At 44.7% G+C, this 19,152-nt stretch overlaps 1 protein-coding gene across 1 annotated transcript; it reads right to left on the reverse strand.

Moving 5' to 3' along the window:
- Window positions 1-207: 207 nt before the first annotated feature.
- On the reverse strand, window positions 208-18,509 carry NOL9 (nucleolar protein 9). The gene is made up of 12 exons (XM_036999923.2): window positions 18,134-18,509; window positions 17,130-17,349; window positions 16,425-16,552; window positions 13,758-13,893; window positions 13,532-13,628; window positions 12,905-13,002; window positions 8,432-8,593; window positions 7,943-8,240; window positions 6,878-6,989; window positions 4,179-4,356; window positions 2,882-3,015; window positions 208-1,987 (listed from the first exon to the last, which is right to left on the reverse strand). The coding sequence occupies exons 1-12, from the start codon at window positions 18,482-18,484 to the stop codon at window positions 1,838-1,840; spliced, it is 2,064 nt and encodes a 687-aa protein (XP_036855818.2). The 5' UTR covers window positions 18,485-18,509; the 3' UTR covers window positions 208-1,837.
- Between the last annotated feature and the right edge of the window lie 643 nt (window positions 18,510-19,152).

The raw sequence follows: 19,152 nt of genomic DNA on the forward strand, positions 1-19,152 counted from the left end.
TCCACAGGCCCCTTCCAGCTCTGTTCTCCAAAAGCATAACCCAGGGGACCTAAGGGCCAGCTTAAGTATCCCTCTTCCCTTTTTAAAATCAGTTTCCACACACAGACCATCTTAATCTTAGGGTCACTGAATCCTGCCCCAGGCCTAACAGGGGATAGACACAACAACTGGGCTGTCTTTGTTTATAAAATGAAATGAATCCCAGAATTTGACAATCTTGTCCTTTATTTTCACATCTTCCTCTCCTATAAACAGATCTCTCTGAAAGGACTTTAAAGAGCCACAAAATTGGCAACTGAAGGTTTCCATGTGCTAAATTGTGTATTTTTTCTTATAATAAGCATGTACTGCGTTGGAAAGCACACACACAAAAATGATTAAGAGTTTTTGTTAATAACTCCACTCTAGAACTTATTCCCCATTCTGAACCGCAACAGACTGTAGAAATGACAGAAAGCCCAAGCCACTGACAATGATTATTAAAAAGGACAGACATCCCCAAGGCCAGTCTGAGCTGACAGCTCCCTCTAGCGGCAATGCTTGTGTTCTTTCCCGAGGACTGAAGCATCCCTCCAGGCAACCAGCAGGTAAGGCTAAAGGAAAGCTTGGATTTAAGGAAAATGCCAATGACAGGGCACCTCATTTCTCGAGCCCTGCTGGTAACGACCAGGGAGAGTATTGCTGTGAAGATACAGAGACAAAGCTGACAGTGGCACATTTTCTGCTAAAATTCTTTGCAAGACAGAAAAATGTGCACAGGCTAAATTTAGATATAAATACGAGGCAACGGAGACCTGACGTGGTCTCTGAGGCATCAAAACGAGTCCTGGGGGGGTGACGAGATGCCAGCAGAGCACTGAAGCCCAGAAATGGTGTGACCCCGCCTGGCTATCCTGTTTACCAACACGTCCAGCCCGGGAGGAGAAAGACGTGAAACCACCAGGGAGAAGATCAGCAGTGTATTTCCATCCTTTCTCTCAACGCCGGCCTCCTGTTCCCTCTCAAAAGCGCTGAACGGCACACACTGGTGCACACGCACATGTCCAGGCGCGGCTGCCCAGGGCAAGAAGGGGGCTTTCTCCCCAGAGCCACTGCGCCAGTCCTTCCTCCAGACAGCCTCGTGCCCAGCGCTGCCGGCATGTCTCCGACCGCAGATTAGAACTCAGTAAGGACAAATCTAGTTCTAAAAATGCTGCAGGAGAAGCTTCCTGGACTTCAGAGCAATTTTTGCTGCATAAAATCCTGATTTAAAAAAGATAGAAGAGCTCTTCAGTCCAAACTTTCACCTTTCAAGTCTTGATTAAATGGAACAGCCCAAACACAGTCTTTTAACACTGGACCCATGGGAACAGATGAGAACTCGCATGGCATCAAATGAGCGGGGGATGCTGGCATGCGGGAGCTGCCATCGCTGCCTCCACATCCTGTTATGCTCACGGTGCCGCTGGCCAGCCTGCCTTCTTCCCTGGTACGTGTTTGTGGCCCCACTGTACCTATTTTTATCCAGATTCCAACAACCAGGTTCTTAAAAGATCTTTTTGAGGAATCAACTGTGTTCTTTCTGCTCTGGTGGTGTACAAACGTCTCCTTGCTGCTTTATCTCTTTAGAAAACAAAGTCTGATTGGCTATACCGGAGCCTAGGGCAGAACTCTAGGTCATGGAGCCTTAGGAAGAGAGTTGAGTTTGCCCTAAACATACTCATGAGTTACAGGAAACACCATTTGCTCTGCAAGTGTGTCCTTCGCCGCCAAAAAGCCCCATTGTCTGCTGAAGTCAGGCTGGAGACAGTCAAGCTTTCTGGTAGAAAAGTTCCTTCCCTTATTAAAGACATCAGCATCAGTTTATTTTTTGATAGAACTTAGGCCTGGGGTATAGTTTCTGTTCACAGTTTTCCTCAATTTCTCTTGCTCCAATTTTCTCTGATGCTCCAGGAAGTTTAAAATTGTAATCTGTTGTGATGTAAGGTATTGTCCCTTCAAGCCCACGCTGAAATGGAAACATAAAGAGAATCGTGGAAATACTCCAAATCTAACCAACAAGAGTCTGCATTGTTTTAATCCTTCCCAGAAAGCAGTGTAAAAAGTGAGAGTCTGATAAGTCTTAAAAGACATTTAGGAAGGGGATACAGGGATATTATGTTTAGTACACATGGTGTGAGGGATCATGGGGAAAACAGTGTAGCACATAGAAGGCAAATAGTCGATCTGTGGCATCTTGCTGCACTGATGGACAGTGACTGCACTGGGGTATGGGGGGGACTTGATAACATGGATAAATGTAGTAACCACACTGTTTTTTCATGTGAAACCTTCATTAGAGTGTATACCAATAATACCTAAAAAAAAAAAAAAGAGACATTTGCTCCCCTTTCCCTCAAACGGCCCACTTAAAGCAACAAGCCCAGGGACAAAGGGGATGGCCTCTTTCCTGGCCAGTTGAACCCCACATACACGTCAAACGGCATGAGAACAGGTGGGTGGGGGTGGGTGTTTCCCTCAATAAGATAAAATAAACAGGTAAGAAGGAGGCTCGAAGGCCTGTAGTCTGGCACTGGGCCCACACAGACGCCCCTGGCCAATGTGACCTTCCCACGGGCGCACCTGAAGACCATCCTTGGGAAAGGTAATCTTGGGAGGCCAACTCTGCTCTCTTTGCCCAAAGCTCTCTTCTGCCACGAGGGTCTTGACCACGAGCAGTGGCGATTCCTGGCCTTAGCCTCTGAGGTGCATCCTGACACCCCACCCTGCCTCACTCAGCCTCTACAACAAAGCCTGAGTCTCCCAAACAGTTACCCGTTTCTTGAGCCCTGCCCCAGCTTCAGGTCACTCTATGACATGCACAGTGGCTACCTCCAGGGCTGTCCCTGGGAGTTGCACTCACCTGGCTCTTGAAGACACACTGTGGGATGGAAATGGCTCCGACCAGCAGACAATTCACGTTTCTTAGCTCCTCTGGGGGCACAGGAGTGAGAATGTGGTAAAGCCTCTTCTCCATGTCAATGCCTCTACAAATTCCTTGAAGATACACAAACACACAAAAATATTCCATTCTAGAAGATATCAAACCCTCCCTACCATTCAGAATTGCTGAATGGCTAATTTCAACTGTGTTTTGCTTTGGAAATACAAAGCGCCAAGAGATGGGGCATTTGAGGACACCTGGTACCCTTCTCTGTGCTCAGCTGAGGAACCACCGTGGTCCACACACCAAAGTCCTGGACTGCCAACAAAACGTGCACAGGGAGAAAACCCGCCTCGACCTCTCCCTATGACCATCCCTTCTTTACGGTCAGTACTAAGGAACATAGTTTCTGTGGACACACTTTGGAGAAGTACAGTATTGCACAAGCCAGAAACATGTATTTCATTACCTAAGGACTTTGCTAATTTTGGATTATATAGGCCTAGCATGCTTCCAGAAACATATACTGACATTTAGTGACCTCAGAGGGCCAGGGTCACATAGGCTTGGCGAAGGAGACAGGGACCCCAGTTACCTGGGGACTGTGTGGCCCGTGGTCCTGCCCCGTGAGATGAGCACCCCAGGGCATGACATAATCAGATCGCTCCTGACAGGGGGCCAGTGCACAAAGGAAGGCAGCTCAGACTGATGTGGTGAGAATGGGTGAGATGTGGGGGAATATGACAGATCTGGAAAATGGAAGCTTCCAGACCTGCTAGTGGGCTGGATGTGGTGAACAAGGCAACAGAGTGCCAAGGAGGACCCACAGGTCTGGTGCCAACACCGAGTGAATCTCTGAAGGACTGTTCACAGGCCTGGGATCAGGAGACGGTGTGTAAGCAGGAGGAAAGGATTTGGGAGATGAGGACCTTGGTCTTTGATGCAAGTGAGACATCCAGGTGGAGGGCTTGGAACTCGGGCCTGTGGTTGTGCTGGACAGATCCTACGCAAAGTCAGCCTGCAGATGGCATGAGAGCCCCAGCAGTGAGCAAGACGGCCTGGAGAAGGCCTGCCAAGTGAGAAGGGCAACCAGACCCTTGGGGTTCCCAGATGGGATGTAGAGAAGCTGGCAGGAGCAGCTGACAAAGAGCTGCCTCCTCCCCGACACGCTCACTGACCGCTCCAGCCCAGAGTCGGCTACAAGGTCAAGGCCTGCCATCTATAGCTAAAGTGATCTACTGCATCAGGTTCACAGACAAGCTTTACTCGTACTCACCGAACCCTACACAATCACAGATCGGAGTCTGGGCAAGCAGGATGGGCCCATTTGCATATCCTCTGACATCATCCAGGATTTTGCAAAGACCAACCCAGCTGGCATTCACAGCATATAATATATGGGTAGGAGCGACATCAGAGTGAGTAATCCGGAGTGCAACTGCATTGAAAGGGACCTGGAAAACAAATTTACATCTCCCTGTTCATTCTACTTGAAAGACGACTTCTACTTTTTATAAGCTGACTAGCCAACTATCTTAAGTTATGTCTGACAAACTGCCTGCTAAGAAGTATCTAAACATAACAGAAATGCTAACCAGCATTTGTTTAGGGTTTCACTGCTTTAATACAGAGAACCTAAGAAATTTACACCAAGTTCTTGTATACCAGCAACACTCTCTAGAAATTTGAACTGAATGCCTGGAAATGTCCTGTCTGATGAGACACATAAGTTTGGAGGCACCCTGAATGAGTCAAAGTTGAAGAAGACTGTGAAAGCCCCGTTCGCTGAGAGGTCTCTCAATGTAATAAAGTAAAAATCCATTCACTGAGAAAAAGCCACCATCCACCTTCTAATATAACATACTGAATTAATAGATTATATTTCTGGGGCACAAAATGAATAGCTACCTTTAACTTTCTGGGTAATTCCAAATTTCTAGAGCAGAAAAGTATTTTGTTACACATTTAAATTTCAAAACAACTTTGAAATAGCAAAAAGCAGATTAAATTACTGACTGGCAGATAGTTACACAGCATCTCCAAGTGAGAAAATGACCCCATCAACCAAAACTCCCAAACAAACTGCCTCAGAGTCTCTGGTGGAGCCGACAGGGCAGCCTGGAGCCGTTCTCACCATCAAGCCTGGAAAACAAACCCTTGGCCATCCGGGTCCACTGCTCCTGCCTCAGGAGTGTCTCTTGAGGAAGGATTTGAAGACAAGTTTATCTGGTGTCAGGCCTGTGTGACCACCTGACTGTGCCCTGTCTTCCAAGCTGTAAACAGAGAACGTGACGGCCTCCCCCTCACTGGGCTGCCGTGATGTCACCAAGGCAGTCCATGCAAAGTGCTGAGCAGAGCACCTGGCACACAGTAAGGACTCAGTACCGGACAGGCTGCACACCAGGGAGGAAACACTCTGGGCTCTAGAATCAGTCTCAGACCCAACTCTGACTCTGCCACTTTGGGTAAGCTAACTTAGCATCCCTGACCTCAGCATCCAAAAGACGAAGAACAACAAATGCTGGCGAGGATACAGATAAAGGGGAACCTTCCTGCACTGCTGGTGGGAATGTAAATTAGTTCAACCACTGTGGAAAGCAGTATGGAGGTTCCTCAAAAAACTAAAAATAGAAGTACCATTTGACCCAGGAATTCTACTCCTAGGAATTTACCCAAAGGAAACAAGATCTCAGATTCAAAAAGATACATGCACCTCTATGTTTATCACAGCACTATTTACAACAGCCAATATATGGAAGCACCCTAAGTGTCCATCAGTAGATGAATGGACAAAGAAGAGGTGGTACATATACACAATGGGATATTATTCAGCTGTAAGTACCATTTGCAACAACATGGATGGAGCTAAAGGGTATTATGCTCAGTGAAATAAGCCAGGCAGAGAAAGACAAGTACCAAATGATTTCCCTCATTTGTGGAGTGTAACAACAAAGCAAAACTGAAGGAACAAAACAGCAGCAGACTCACAGACTCCAAGAAGGGACTAGTGGTTACCAAAGGGAAAGGGGTAAGGGGGGTGGGGAGGGTGGGTGGAGAGGGAGGGAGAAGGGGATTGAGGGGCATTATGATTGGTACACAAAATGTAGGTGGGGGGTGGTCACAGGGAAGGCAGTATAGCACAGAGAAGACAAGTAGTGTCTCTATAGCATCTTATTATGCTGATAGACAGTGACTGCAATGGGTGGTGGTGGAGGGGCTTGATAATATGGGTGAATGTAGTAACCACAATGTTGCTCATGTGAAACCTTTATAAGATTATATATCAATGATACCTTAATAAAAAAAAAAGTCCCTGGCCCTGGTCTCAGTTTTATCATCTATAAAATGGGAATAACAGGACCATCGTGACCTATAAAGGGGTTAACACAGGGCACAACTGAGTAAGCACTCAGGAAATACACCTGTTGCTTTTTTATGCTCTCATCATCCAAAATCTTAAAATTACAGTGGTTTTTTCCCAAAATAATTCTTAAGAACTTGGATTCCAAGATGCAACAACTCTGGTGCTAGAATCTACTTCTGGTAACACAAAGTGCTCTCTGGATGCACCACTCTAACACTCACTGAATTCTCACGGCCACTCTATGCAGTCTGGTATGGCCTCCCTGCTACAGCTGGGAAACTGAGTCACACACAGCTAGTCAGCAGAAGCGCTGGGGCTGAACTGCCTGGGCATATTAGGTAGAACATTCAGCCATGCCCAGCACAGAACAGCCATTCAGAGCAGACGGTGGCACTGGACCACCTGGGTCTGATGCCAGCTCTGTGCCTCCGCTCAGTTTCTCAGCCTCCCCTCTGTAAAACGGGGATAGCTACGGACCCCACACCCAGGACTGTTCTGAAGATTAAATGAGCAAAGAGTTACAAGAGGTTGAGAAGCGCTCTTGGCACACGAAGACAAGGAGTGTTTGTTAAGTAAAGAATATAAAGACAATATTGTTTAGTTTAAGTTACCTGATAGGGTATCAGACCATGAAGGGGACAAAGTGGTTGCGGCACTGGGGGCTGCAGCTGGCCGAGGTAACCCAGCACCGCCAAATCACGCAGGACTTTGTTATGTGACTCTCTGAAAAGTCAATCAGAATGAGGTAAATAGAGATTCAACACTCGAGTCCACCTCCCACTCAGGAAGAGTCCATTTATCACCACATCAGATTCACAAGAGCATGTTCCCACCTGCACATGTGCAGACCCTGTCTCTCTACAAGCCCCCTGGAAAAACATGAAGCGTAAAGATTCTTCTTCAAGTCAAAGCTCCAGGCAAGCAGAAGGGCAGGCCACATCTGGACACAGATCTTCCTCAACTTACAACAGTCATGTCCCAGTATATTCACCATAAACTGAAAATATTGTTAAGTCAAAATGCATCTAAAACATATAACCTACAGACATCATAGCTTAGCCTGCCTTATATGTGCTCAGAGCACTTACATTAGCCTACAGTTGGACAAACTCATCCAACACAAAGCCCATTTTAAAATAAAATTGTCAAATATCTCACAATTTATTGAATACTGTACTGAAAGTGAGAAACAGAATGAGTGTGCGTGAGTGCAGGATGGTTCCTTCAACTGTTTACCCCCATGGCTGCACTGGGCGGCTGGGAGCTGCGGCTCCCTGCTGCTGACCAGTATCACGAGAGGGTGTCAGACCATATATTGCTACCCGCAGAACAGACCAACACTCAAAATTTACAAGTACACATTCTAATGAATACATATTGTTTTCACATAATCATCAAGTTGAAAAATCGTTAAGCCAAACCATTGTAAGTTGCAGAACACCTGTATCTTTGTTCAGAAAAATGTGTATGTATATGTGTGTATATATAGATAATCTATGTATATATAGAGAGATAATCTGTATATATATTAGAACGGTTCAGAAAATAGCTGATTCTCTTTCATAAATATATAGATGTGATAGAGATGAACATTTTAGAACTTACTCCCTTTAAGTTACTGAGGACAGAAGATGCTGTTAAACTGAAGAAAACAATTTTCCAGCCATGATATTTACCTATTTCTTGGAGTTTTTCTATTAACAAAATCCGACTGGACACACATCAGTTTATGTCCAGTAAACACAAGTGGACTCTCCTTTTCTTCATCAGCAAATTCCAAATTATCTGCAAATTCAGCCAGCTGGTAACCTCTGTTTCTGACTTTGGCCTTGCTTTTCGTGTACAGGCCATCCATGCTGTCTACGTAGTCAGGGGTAAGATCTGGCATGCATCTACTTCGGCCAAAACTGAACTGAACAACATGGCTGGGAGCCAGCAATCGGATCAGATCAATGAGAAGCAAAAGCCCTTTGTCTATGAAGAAGCAGATGACATAAACACAGTTAGTGCCCTAATAAATGAGTAACACACTCCCATGAGAAAATGGTACACTTACCCTGAGACAAAGAAATGGCAAGAAAAGCCAGGCTGCAGCAGTAATGCCCGAGAGCCAGGCTCACTCCTGCTGACCGCCCTTTTCTACAGCAGGGCCCCCACGTTCTTACCTATCACCCAGCCCATCGTGTTGACGATAAGAGGGGACTCTCTCTTGTAGGAGCTGAACACATACTTTATCATCTCAATATAATTCTCATGGTTGTTTTTACAAGCAGGCTTTCCATAAAAAATCATTTTCTGTGGTGTCCTTTGTTGGGTGAAAGGTGGTCCTGAGAAGAATAAGAGCAGTCAATCCATGACTACCCAAAAGGTGGTGCATCATCACTGAAGATGGTCCTGGGGAGACCAGAGACTCCCCACCACTGAGAAGAGCTGCACTCCCATTTTCAGAAATCTAAGGTTTCAACTTATTACAAAGACATGCTCACTTCTGCAATATGGTTAATCCCAACTATGTCCTAAGAGAGCCATTCATTCAACACATTTACTGAGCACTGGGCATTGTACCAGGTACTTAGGATACATCTGTGAACAAACATACCTGTCCTTGCAGGGCTTACATGCTAATGAAAGGGCAACTAGTAACAACCCAGTCAACTACTGGAACATAGCACTTAATGTGTTCTAGGTACTTTACAGGTGGTCTCTAATTTTCATAAAAACCCGATGAAGTAGGTAGTATTATCATCCCCATTTTTATAGACAAGGAAATTGAGATATTAACTTGACCAAGAAATTATCAACGGGGCTTGAACTGAAGTGACCCAACTCTAGAGTTGACCGTCCTAATCAGTCCAGCCCGAGCACCGCCCATCTCCCCTGGCTGGGGCTGGGGCTGGGGCTGGGGCCAGGGCCAGTACGCTCAGCGGGGTCACCCAGGCCATGTGGTAACACGGTCAGCAGGGCAAAAGCCTTGGTCAGTGTGGCTGATGCAAGGCCACTTGGTAGGGTTGGCAAGGCTCCCTCTAGGTTGGGGCCAGGGAATTCGGGGTACCCACAACTGAGGGGGTGGCCTGCATAGTAGAGGGATTGAATAAATAAAAAGGAATGGAGCAAATACATAAATATATTGAGAATAAACACAGCCAGGGTTCTTATCAGAGAAGGAACTTATAAATATGGAAGGATGAAGGCTAACTAGAATGATCCTAGGTGTTACACTGGAATCAGAGTGACAGGTATAAACTCATGGCTTAATAATAAATAGGGAGACAATACACAGAAAGAGATAAAGATGTGTGTGTGTGTATGTACATATCCATACATGTACATGTATGGTGTGTGTGGGTTTAAAAGTCCTTGTATTTCTAGCTCTGTCCAGTAAGCGGATCTAGAAGCAATGACATCCCAGAATAAATAACACACTTTGTTACACTAAGAGTGGAAAACCCTGACAAACGCTATCCTGACCAAGTGATCAAAGCCGACATCCCTAGTGACAGGACAAACTGGCAGCATGCTGACATGACACAACAATGTTACTTCTAAATCAAATCAGGAGGGACAGTCTAGAAATGCACTCTTTAAAATTGACAAGGTCATAAAGATAAGAAAAGCCAGAGGAACTGATCCCAACTGAAGCAGACTACAGTTCTGGAAGTATACACGGGACCTACCCAGATGCTGGGACACTGGACAAGACTCGAGTAACAGTGCTCCCGCAGGACCACTATCCTGATTTTGGTGGTTGTATTGTGATGATGAGCAGTGTCCTTGTTTTTAGAAACACCCACTGAAAAATTAAGGAGTAGAAAGAGAAAAGAAAACTAAACGGACTAGAGAAGATGTAAAAGGAATAAAAAGGAACATTGAAACCAGCTAAAGAACCAAGTTTTACACAGTTATTTCTGACAGCTGTAAAACAATGTAAACATTTTATGACTTCTTCTGACAAAGTCTATTCAATCCTTAACATACCTAGGAACCTAATGTATCATCACCTGCTTTTTTAAAAAGCCAACTAAAAAAATCACACAATTATGCCAACAGACACAGAAAATGCATCTGACAAAACCTAATGTTCTTTCATGATAAAAAGATCCCACACACTAGGAATAGAAGGGCAACTTCGTCAGCCTGACAAAGGCCGACTATGGAAAATCCAGTCAACACCGAACGGTGAAAGACTGGATGCATTCTGTCTAAGATCAGGAACAAGAAAAGGATGTTTCCATCCACTCAACACTGTATTGGAGGTTCCAACCAGAACTATTAGACAAGAAAAAGGAATTAAAGGCGGCCACATTGGAAAGGAAGAGGTGACACTATCTCTATTTGCAAATGACACGATCTTATATATAGAAAATACCAAAGAATCCACAGTAATCTACTAGAGGTAATAAAGGAACCCAGCAAAGTATACAAGAGTAACACATAAAATCACTTGTGTCTCTACACACCAGCAATGTATAATGTGAAAAGGTGTTAGAAAGGCGACTCCACTTACAGTTAACAGTAAACAAATTCAATCCTTAGGAACAAATCTAACCAAGAAAATAGAAGACTGACACACTAAAAACCATAAAATATTGCTGAAAGAAATTAAAAATCAAACAGTTGGAAACAAATCCCATGTTCACAGACAGGAAGACACAGCATTGTTGTCAGTATTATCCGAAGTGATCTAGAAATTCAACATAATCCCTATGAAAACTCTAACAGCCTTTTTCACAGAAATGGAAAAGGTGATCCTCAAATTCATGTGGAATTGCAGGGGTCCCCAGAAGGCCAAAACAATCTTGAAAAATAGTAAGGTGGGAAGACTCACATTTCCCAACTCATGTTTCTCTTTTAGTGTGGGACTGGCATAAGGACTGACATATAGACCAATGGAATAAAATAGGCCAGAAATAAACCCTCACATATATGGTCAAATGATTTTCAACAAGGCTGCCAAGACCATTCAATGGGAAAAGGACAGTCTTTTCAACAAACAGTGACTGGAAAATTGGATATCCACATGCAAAAGAATGAGGTTGAACCCTTTCCTTAAATCAAATACAAAAATTAATTCAATATGGATCAAAGACCAAAATGTAAAAGCTAAAACCTATAAAACTCTTGGAAGAAAACATTACAGAAAATCTTTGTGACATTAGATTTGGCAACAACTTCATGGATATGATACCAAAAGCACAGGCAACAAAAGAAAACACAGATAAATTATTCTTTATAAAAATTAAGAACTTTCGTGCATCAAAGGGAGTACCAAGAAAACAAAAAGACAGCCCACAGAAAGGAGTATCTGCAAATCATGTATCTGATAATATACAAATAATACATAAAGAACATACAGAGAAGTACAAAAACTCAACAAAAACAAACAACTCAATCTAAAAACAGGCCAAGGAAGGACTTGAATAAATATTTTTCCAAAGAAGATATACAAATGGCCAATCAACACATGGGAAGATGCTCAACATCCCTAGTAATTAAGGAAATGACAAAGCCACAGTGAAATACCACTTCACATCTGGGATGTAAATAATCAAATGTCTATAATCAAAATAACAAGTACTGGTGATGTTGTGGAGAGGTAAGAACACTTGTGCATTGCAGATGGGAAGTAAAATGGTGCAGCTACTGTGAAAAACAGTCTGGCAGTTTTTCAAAAGGTCAACCATGGAACTACTATATGGTATTACTCAGCAATTCCACTCCAAGTTATATATCCCAAAGAACAGAAAGCAGGGATTTGAAAAGATCTTTGTACACCAATATTCGCAACAGTACTAGTCACAACTGCCATAAAGTGAAACAATCTAAGTGTCTATCAACAGATGAATGTATTAGCAAAATGTGATACAGCCATAAAAAAGAATTAAATTTTGATATATGCTACAATACAAATAGACCTTAAAACGACTATGCTTAGTAAAAAAAGCCAAACACAGAAAGGCAAATATTGTATGATTTCACTTATATGAGGTACCTAGAACGGGTAACTCATAGGGACAGAAACCAGAATGGAGGTTACTAGGAGCTGGAAGGAGAGAGGAAGGGAGGAACTGTTATTTAGCGGGTAGAGCGTTTCAGTTTGGGACAATGAAAAATTCTGGATATAAACAGTGGTGATGGTTATACAACCCTGTGAAGGTGCTTAATACCACTGAATTGTACATATATCAATGATTAAAACGGCAAATATCATGTTATATATATTTTACCATTAAAAAGACAATGTGAGGTTCTGGATTGGATTCTCAAGCAGAAAAAGGACACTAGAAGGATAAATGGTGAATGTGGAATAAAACCTATAGTTTAATTAATACTATTTTGCCAGTGTTCTTTTCTTGGTGTAGCTCATGTACAGGGTTCCGTAAGATGTTAGTATTACAGAATGGCATGTTTCTAGGTTACATAAAACAAAATTGACAGTAGTTCTATTTACTAAAATGGAACCTTTACAAAGTACCATTTCTTTTTTTGAGGCTAGAGGAACACTTATGGCAAGACCATGAGTTTGCTAGGGAGCGATGTTCACTTTGTATATTTTATACCTTCATATTCTCTGAGTTTTTTTTAAGTATCACTTTTTAGTTTTATAAAACCAAGACATTTAAGAAATATATAATACACACCTAGAACTGGTTCTGTAATATTAAGTAAAGAAATGCAACCTGGAGGAGTAAATTCTGTCTGTCCCAGATCACATTCCAAATAGTCAACACAGGGTATACTGAAAATTTAAAAGAAAGAAAGAAAATCTTAATTACCTTTACTACGTCAAAACGACAAACTGACTTTAAAGATGCTGGGCAATACAGGCATAATCCACCCTACGCGGCCTTTAAGGTGGAATGCGCCAAAGATGACAATCAATACCAAAAAAAAATGTAAAGAAAAATGTGATGCAGGCAGGGTGACAGGGCCCATTCATTATGTGGATACAACTTCATCCTTCCTAACATTTCACCTTTAAAATACAACAGAACTTATCCCTATTCTGAATCTCTGGATATGGACAAAGCGATTCTGAGACCAAGCGTCCCCTCTCCCAAGCTCCCCCATAGGCAATGTCTGTACATAGAGAGCGCTGTCACCTCAGTCCGAAGACAGCACTCAGAGAATGCCAACACTCAGCTGAGCAGCTTTATACAGAGTTTTTGGTAAATCTCTACTTAGAAGCCAGGATGCATTCCCATCCAGTTTCTTAAACTGAAAATCCTACTTCATGCTCATGTCAAAACAAGAATGAAAACACTTACCTATTTAACAACCGGTTCATCAGGTATCTATTAAAAGTTGACTTTCCAACGTCCTGATGTCCACAAACTAGAATGATGGGGCAGCCATCTACTTCTTCTGGAGGCAAAACAAACAGTGACCCTGAGCACCAGCCACCTTCTTCAGGACTCTAATCGTCATAAGCAGTGCTCCGCGGCTTTGGCAGATGCGGATAAGCGCCCGAGCTGCTTGGTGTGCATTACTCACCACGAGAAACGCTGACAAGCTCCTCCACGGCTGAAAGCATCCTCTCTGTTAAACGAAGGCCCTTTTTTTTTTTCTCTCTTCTAATGCCAACAGACCTCAAGGCTAAATATTCAGAGTTAATTTGGAAAGTTGGAGTCTGAAATTGACAATTCAAGCTTTAAGAAAAAGTAAAAACAAAGGCAGTTCACTTCTAAATTAATAAGCCTCATGCAGTTATGAGCTATAAAATATAAACTCAATCCCCTCGCTCTCACCCCCCAAATACAACCCTTCAGTAAGTCTTATCAAGTCTATTGCTAAGGTCTCTTTTTTACAGTGTACACTTACTTCCAAGCTGTCATCACCTCCGCATGGGACTCCAAAGAAAAGGAAAATGTGGGGAAACTTAAGTGATTGCCACAAGACAAATTCAAGAGAAGACCAAAGCTGTGGATGAGGCTGGTGATGTGGAAGAAAGCCAAGACAATCTCCAAACACATAAAGAAGACAAAAACGATATGCAGAGTGGACAGGATGTGCAAGACAGGGCCACTAAGTGCAGCGGCATCTGGCAGAAATGTCAGGAAACCATGGGAAAGCAACCTAAGGGATGGAAGAGCAGGCTCCTAACTGAAGCAGTGGGGCTCACAGGGAATAAGGCCACAGCGTGGAAGAGACCACCCACGATCACATCCTCATGTGATTCCTGGACCCCGAGGAGAAAGACATCATAAAAGGAATGACCTGTCAGCAACTCTAAGTCCTAGAAAACAACAGAGCAAAACCTTCAAGGTTTTGAGGAAAAATCCTCTGAAACTACAACAATTCTACACTGTGTTCAACTATCAGCCACTGAGGGCAAAATAAAAGCATCTTATAAAATGAGATAATCGAAAGTTTACTATCTACTTTCTACGAAAAAATAACTGCAGGATGTATTAACATGTAAATGTGGGATAGCAGCATACGGAATATAAACAGTGATGGTTGGGTAAGTCCCAGAAAAAACCAACACTGAAAACAAACGAAAAAACAATGTCTCTGGCCATGGAATTTAGAATGCCCACTTACAAGTAGCAAAGGTGGGGATGCCCATTTCCTTCTCTGTAGCCCTGGCCAGGCTACCGGATTCCGCCATTCTGCACTAGATTAAATATATGAGAACACAGTATCTGTTCACCTTCCTGCCCTCATTTCATACCTTCTCTCACTTCAAGCCTCCAACACCTGCCTGCTCCCTACACCCCCATTTAGCAATGACCTTGGTCCACTTTTCAGAGCAACAGGGAGCAATTGGAGAACTTCTACTTGCCCTTGGCCCCCCTTGGGGCATTTCCTCCAGCTACTCTGGATGAACTGCCTATGCTCCTAAAGCCAACCTCTCCTCCACTCAGACACTAAGTATGAGCCCATCCTCGACACATGTGCACCACCAGCTCCTCTCTCTACTGCATTTGTCAGGGCTCTCCTCTCTGGATCATTTCCACCTGCTGTGTTCAAAAGTGCTAATTTTTTTCAATCCATCCCACCAAAAAAAAAAATTATCTTGAACACTTACTCCTCCAGCTATTATGTCATTTCTTTCCTTCCCTTTCCAGCAAAACTCTACAAAAGCAAAATCCTTTACTACTAAACCTTTGAATTCCTCTCTTCCCAGGTCTTGAACCCATTCTGATATGTCATCCCACCACCGTGTCCAGACCACGCTTCTACACGCAGTTTGTTTCTCAGCCTCATCTTACCATCAGCACCCACAGACACAGCTGCTCACCTCCACCTCCTGCTAAGACTCCCTGAGCACACTCACCTGGTTTTCCTCTAACAGTGATGCCTACTCCTCAGTCTCTGTTCCCTCCTCTAGACCTCTTCTTAGGAGTGCGTTGGGGCTCAGACCTTGAACCTTCTCACTTCTGTCTGTACCAACTCCCTGGGTGTTATTATTCGATCTTTAGGGAAGAGACCTTTGGAAACCTCTTCTGCTAAAAGTTCCCAAATTTAAATTTTCAAATCCCTGAACTCAGACACATATTCAACTTGCCCACTTGATAACTTCAGTTGAATGTCTAATAGGCATCTCAAGGTTACCTATCTAAACCTGCCCCTCCCACAGCACACCCATCTCAGTTAATGGCAGCTCTGTGCCTCGAAGTGGTCAGGCCAAAAAGCCTGCTGTTATTCCTTGATTGTTCCTCACATCCAATCTGTCTAATAATCCTATAGATTAGACTCAATGTATGGCTCATGGGAAACAATTAGAGTAAGAAAACCAGACTTCAGGAAATTAATAACATGGCCAGCAAAAAATCTGGAGGTGAGAGAGATGGGAGAAAGTCCAAGAAATTACTCTGAGATTACTGAAATTACTCATTCACAGTTTTGAGAAAATATATCCTCTTAGATTAATAAATCAAGATACCAAGGTAACTATTTTGAAAATACCACAAGGCATTTAACCAACTACAATATGAAATGATGACTTTCACTGAGGAATGACACAAGAGGGGAAAAGAGACATTTTTTCACAATATCTCTTCTTATACTGTTTCTTTACTGTTCATAGGTATTACAAGCTGTATAACCGACAGCATGACAGACAGACTCATCTTCCAAGGGAGCATCCTACAGTCATCTGATACGACTGTTTCAGTCAAAGTAATCAGCAAAACTCTGAAAGAGAACTGGTTTTACCTCTTGCACAAAAACGTTAGATAAACCTGGGTGGCTGGTTATGAAGTTTACAGTGGAGGTTTTCAGACGTTCCAGCATCACGATGGAGCACAGAGGAGAAAAGTTCTTCATCAACCAACTCCTGTCATCTGTAAAGAGAAAAATTAACTACTTTAGAAATAGTAACTACATTAAATTCTATGCCCTTTAGGACTACCACTTCCTCAGTTAAACTGTAAACTTTTTTGAGAGGAGGAATTGTATTTGAGAGCCTTTTCCAGGAGGTCCCGTTGCATAAAAAATAATAATAATAGAAGTCAACCAGGTTTGCTGTGTGGGCCTTGGGCAACTTTTCTCACCTGTAAAATAGTGAGAATAGTTTCAATCTCAGGACTCTTGTGAGGGTTTAACCAGATACAAAAAAGTGTGAAATCTGTTCACCATGTAAGAACTTATTCACTATGTAAGAACTTGTTCACCATGTAAGAACTTGTTCGTTATGCTTGAAGATTGGAGACTGTTGAGAATTAGGCTTGGGGTTGATTAATGATTGTGCACTGAGTCCCCTATACAGAATTTTATTGTTGTTAACAACCATCTGATCGATAAATATGAGAGATGCCCTCTCAAAAAAAAAAAAAAAGTGTGCAATGTCTAGGCTATAATTAGCATCTAAAAACTGCCAGCCTCATTTCAGTACACTCTCAGTCAATTACCCAGTATTACCTCGGTTAAGATGAGATCTGAGCAAAGTTCGGGCTTCCCTTTTCATCTCCTTCTTGCTTTTCTCAGGCATCGTGTAATGAACTGCATTGATAGTCAGGCGTGAGTGGGTGTAGGGGGAGAAGACATCCTGGGCAGGCTGGCCTTGGTTGATGGTAAAACCAAACACCTGCACCTGGCCGTAGAGGCAGGTCACACGACAGATCCCGCTAAAAGTGAAACCCTAGCAGGGCAAGAGAAAAGAAAGTAAGAAATAACATTACAGATTCTGTTACTAATGACTGAGTTTTTTTTAAATCTAAATCGCTACTCATAACAAAGGTGGCTGGTTTCTAAGTAACGACACATTGCACTAGGCAAAGATCAAGTACTCACTATTTTTAGCTTAAGACTATGTTCCAGGACAGCTGGACAGGGCGGGTGAACACTGACACATAAAGAACAAGGGGCCCCACGGGCTGGGTTCTGCTGTTCTCACAGCCCCGCGTCCTCCCAGAGGCCCCACTGCCTGCCAGGTCTCAGCCATTCCTGGGTTTTCACTTCTCTCCTTCACGGCAGAGGGTCCTCCCAGAGAGGCGTCCAAGCGAAGAGCAACGGCCCTGCGAGCAGGCGGCGTGGGTTTGAATCCTGGCTCTGCCTCTACTGTACACCTTCTGGCAAATCACCTAAGCTACCTCAGTTCCTTCGTCTGTGACATTCATAGTAATAGGGATAAGATTCCATAAAGGTCTGGGGGTATTAAATGGGTTCACAAACCTGACACACCCAGAATACTTAGAGCCTGGCATTTCTAAGCATCCAGTAAATGCGACTACTTTTACTATTATTACTGTTACAATCCCCTTCGGCTCTGAAGGCCGAGAGCCGTACAGCGGGGTCCTCGTTACCAGCTGCTCAGGCCCACCGCCGCGACGAACCGCCACTGGGCCACGGGCTTCGCTCGCCGGCCACCCCCGGGCCGCGTCTCCGCCCCCGACGCCGCTGCCGGACTCCGCAGCGCGACCCACCTGCCTGAGCGGGAGGAGCAACAACGCGCGGCCCGGACCTGCCGGGCGCACGGGCGGGATGGGAAGGACCGCGGGGCCGCTCGGGGTCGGGGCCGCGGCCGGGCTGGGGGCCGCGGCCTTGGGCCTCCGGGCCGCCGCGCGCCACACCAGCGAGCCGCCCTCCCGCCAGTCCGCGCCGGCCGCCTGGGCCTGCAGCAGCCGCCGCCGCAAGCGCTTCCGGCTGCACCAGCGCAGGGCCCCGAGCCGGCGGCGAGGCCGACGGCTGAGGACGAGCTGGGTCCGGGCCTTGCGGGCCCGCAGCCACGTGGAGCGTAAGAGCCCCCGCTTCGCCGGCTGCACAGAGTCCGCCATGCTGGCCGCAGGCCCCTGCGACAATCTCGCGAGAGCCAGTCGCCCCGCCTCGAGGACCTCCGAGTGGCCTGGAGCCGCGGGCGCCCTCTGCCGGCGGCCCTGGCAGCACACCTGGGCCGCCGCGGGTTCTACCGAGCCTCCCACAGAGGCTCCCGCTGGCTGGCCTGCGGGGTCTCCCGGCGGCTACCTCAGGGACATAATGTCTTGGCCGACCCACCGAGGGCCCCATTTACATTATGCAAAGGTCCCATTCCGGCCGCCTCGGCAGGGAAAGCCAGATACCCTACCCTGAGTCCAGGGCCGCCATTCTAGAAATCCAGCTGGTATTTTTTTTTTTCCGGCAGAAAGAGCTCCAGGATCAATTTAAACAAAACCGTTCTATTTGCATACCCTCTGTTTGCATGCATTTGTCTTTGGGCTGAAGGGAGCAACCCGGAATAACAAGGCAAACCCACAATGATTCACTCAGAATTTCAGTGTCAGAAACCAAGGACTGGTGGGAGGTCTACTCAAAGCTACATCTCATTCGGTAAACCGAGGCCCAAGTCAAAGATTCTACAACGCATCACACCCAGAAAGCAACCCTCCACACCCCGTCCCTCAGGGCCCCTGCGTCCCTGCCTTCCTCTGACCCCACCCCACCCCAGTAGCCAGGACTCCTGAGCAGG

The sequence above is a fragment of the Manis javanica genome, chromosome 4, assembly GCF_040802235.1.
Source record: "Manis javanica isolate MJ-LG chromosome 4, MJ_LKY, whole genome shotgun sequence".
Classification (NCBI taxonomy): Eukaryota; Metazoa; Chordata; class Mammalia; order Pholidota; family Manidae; genus Manis; species Manis javanica.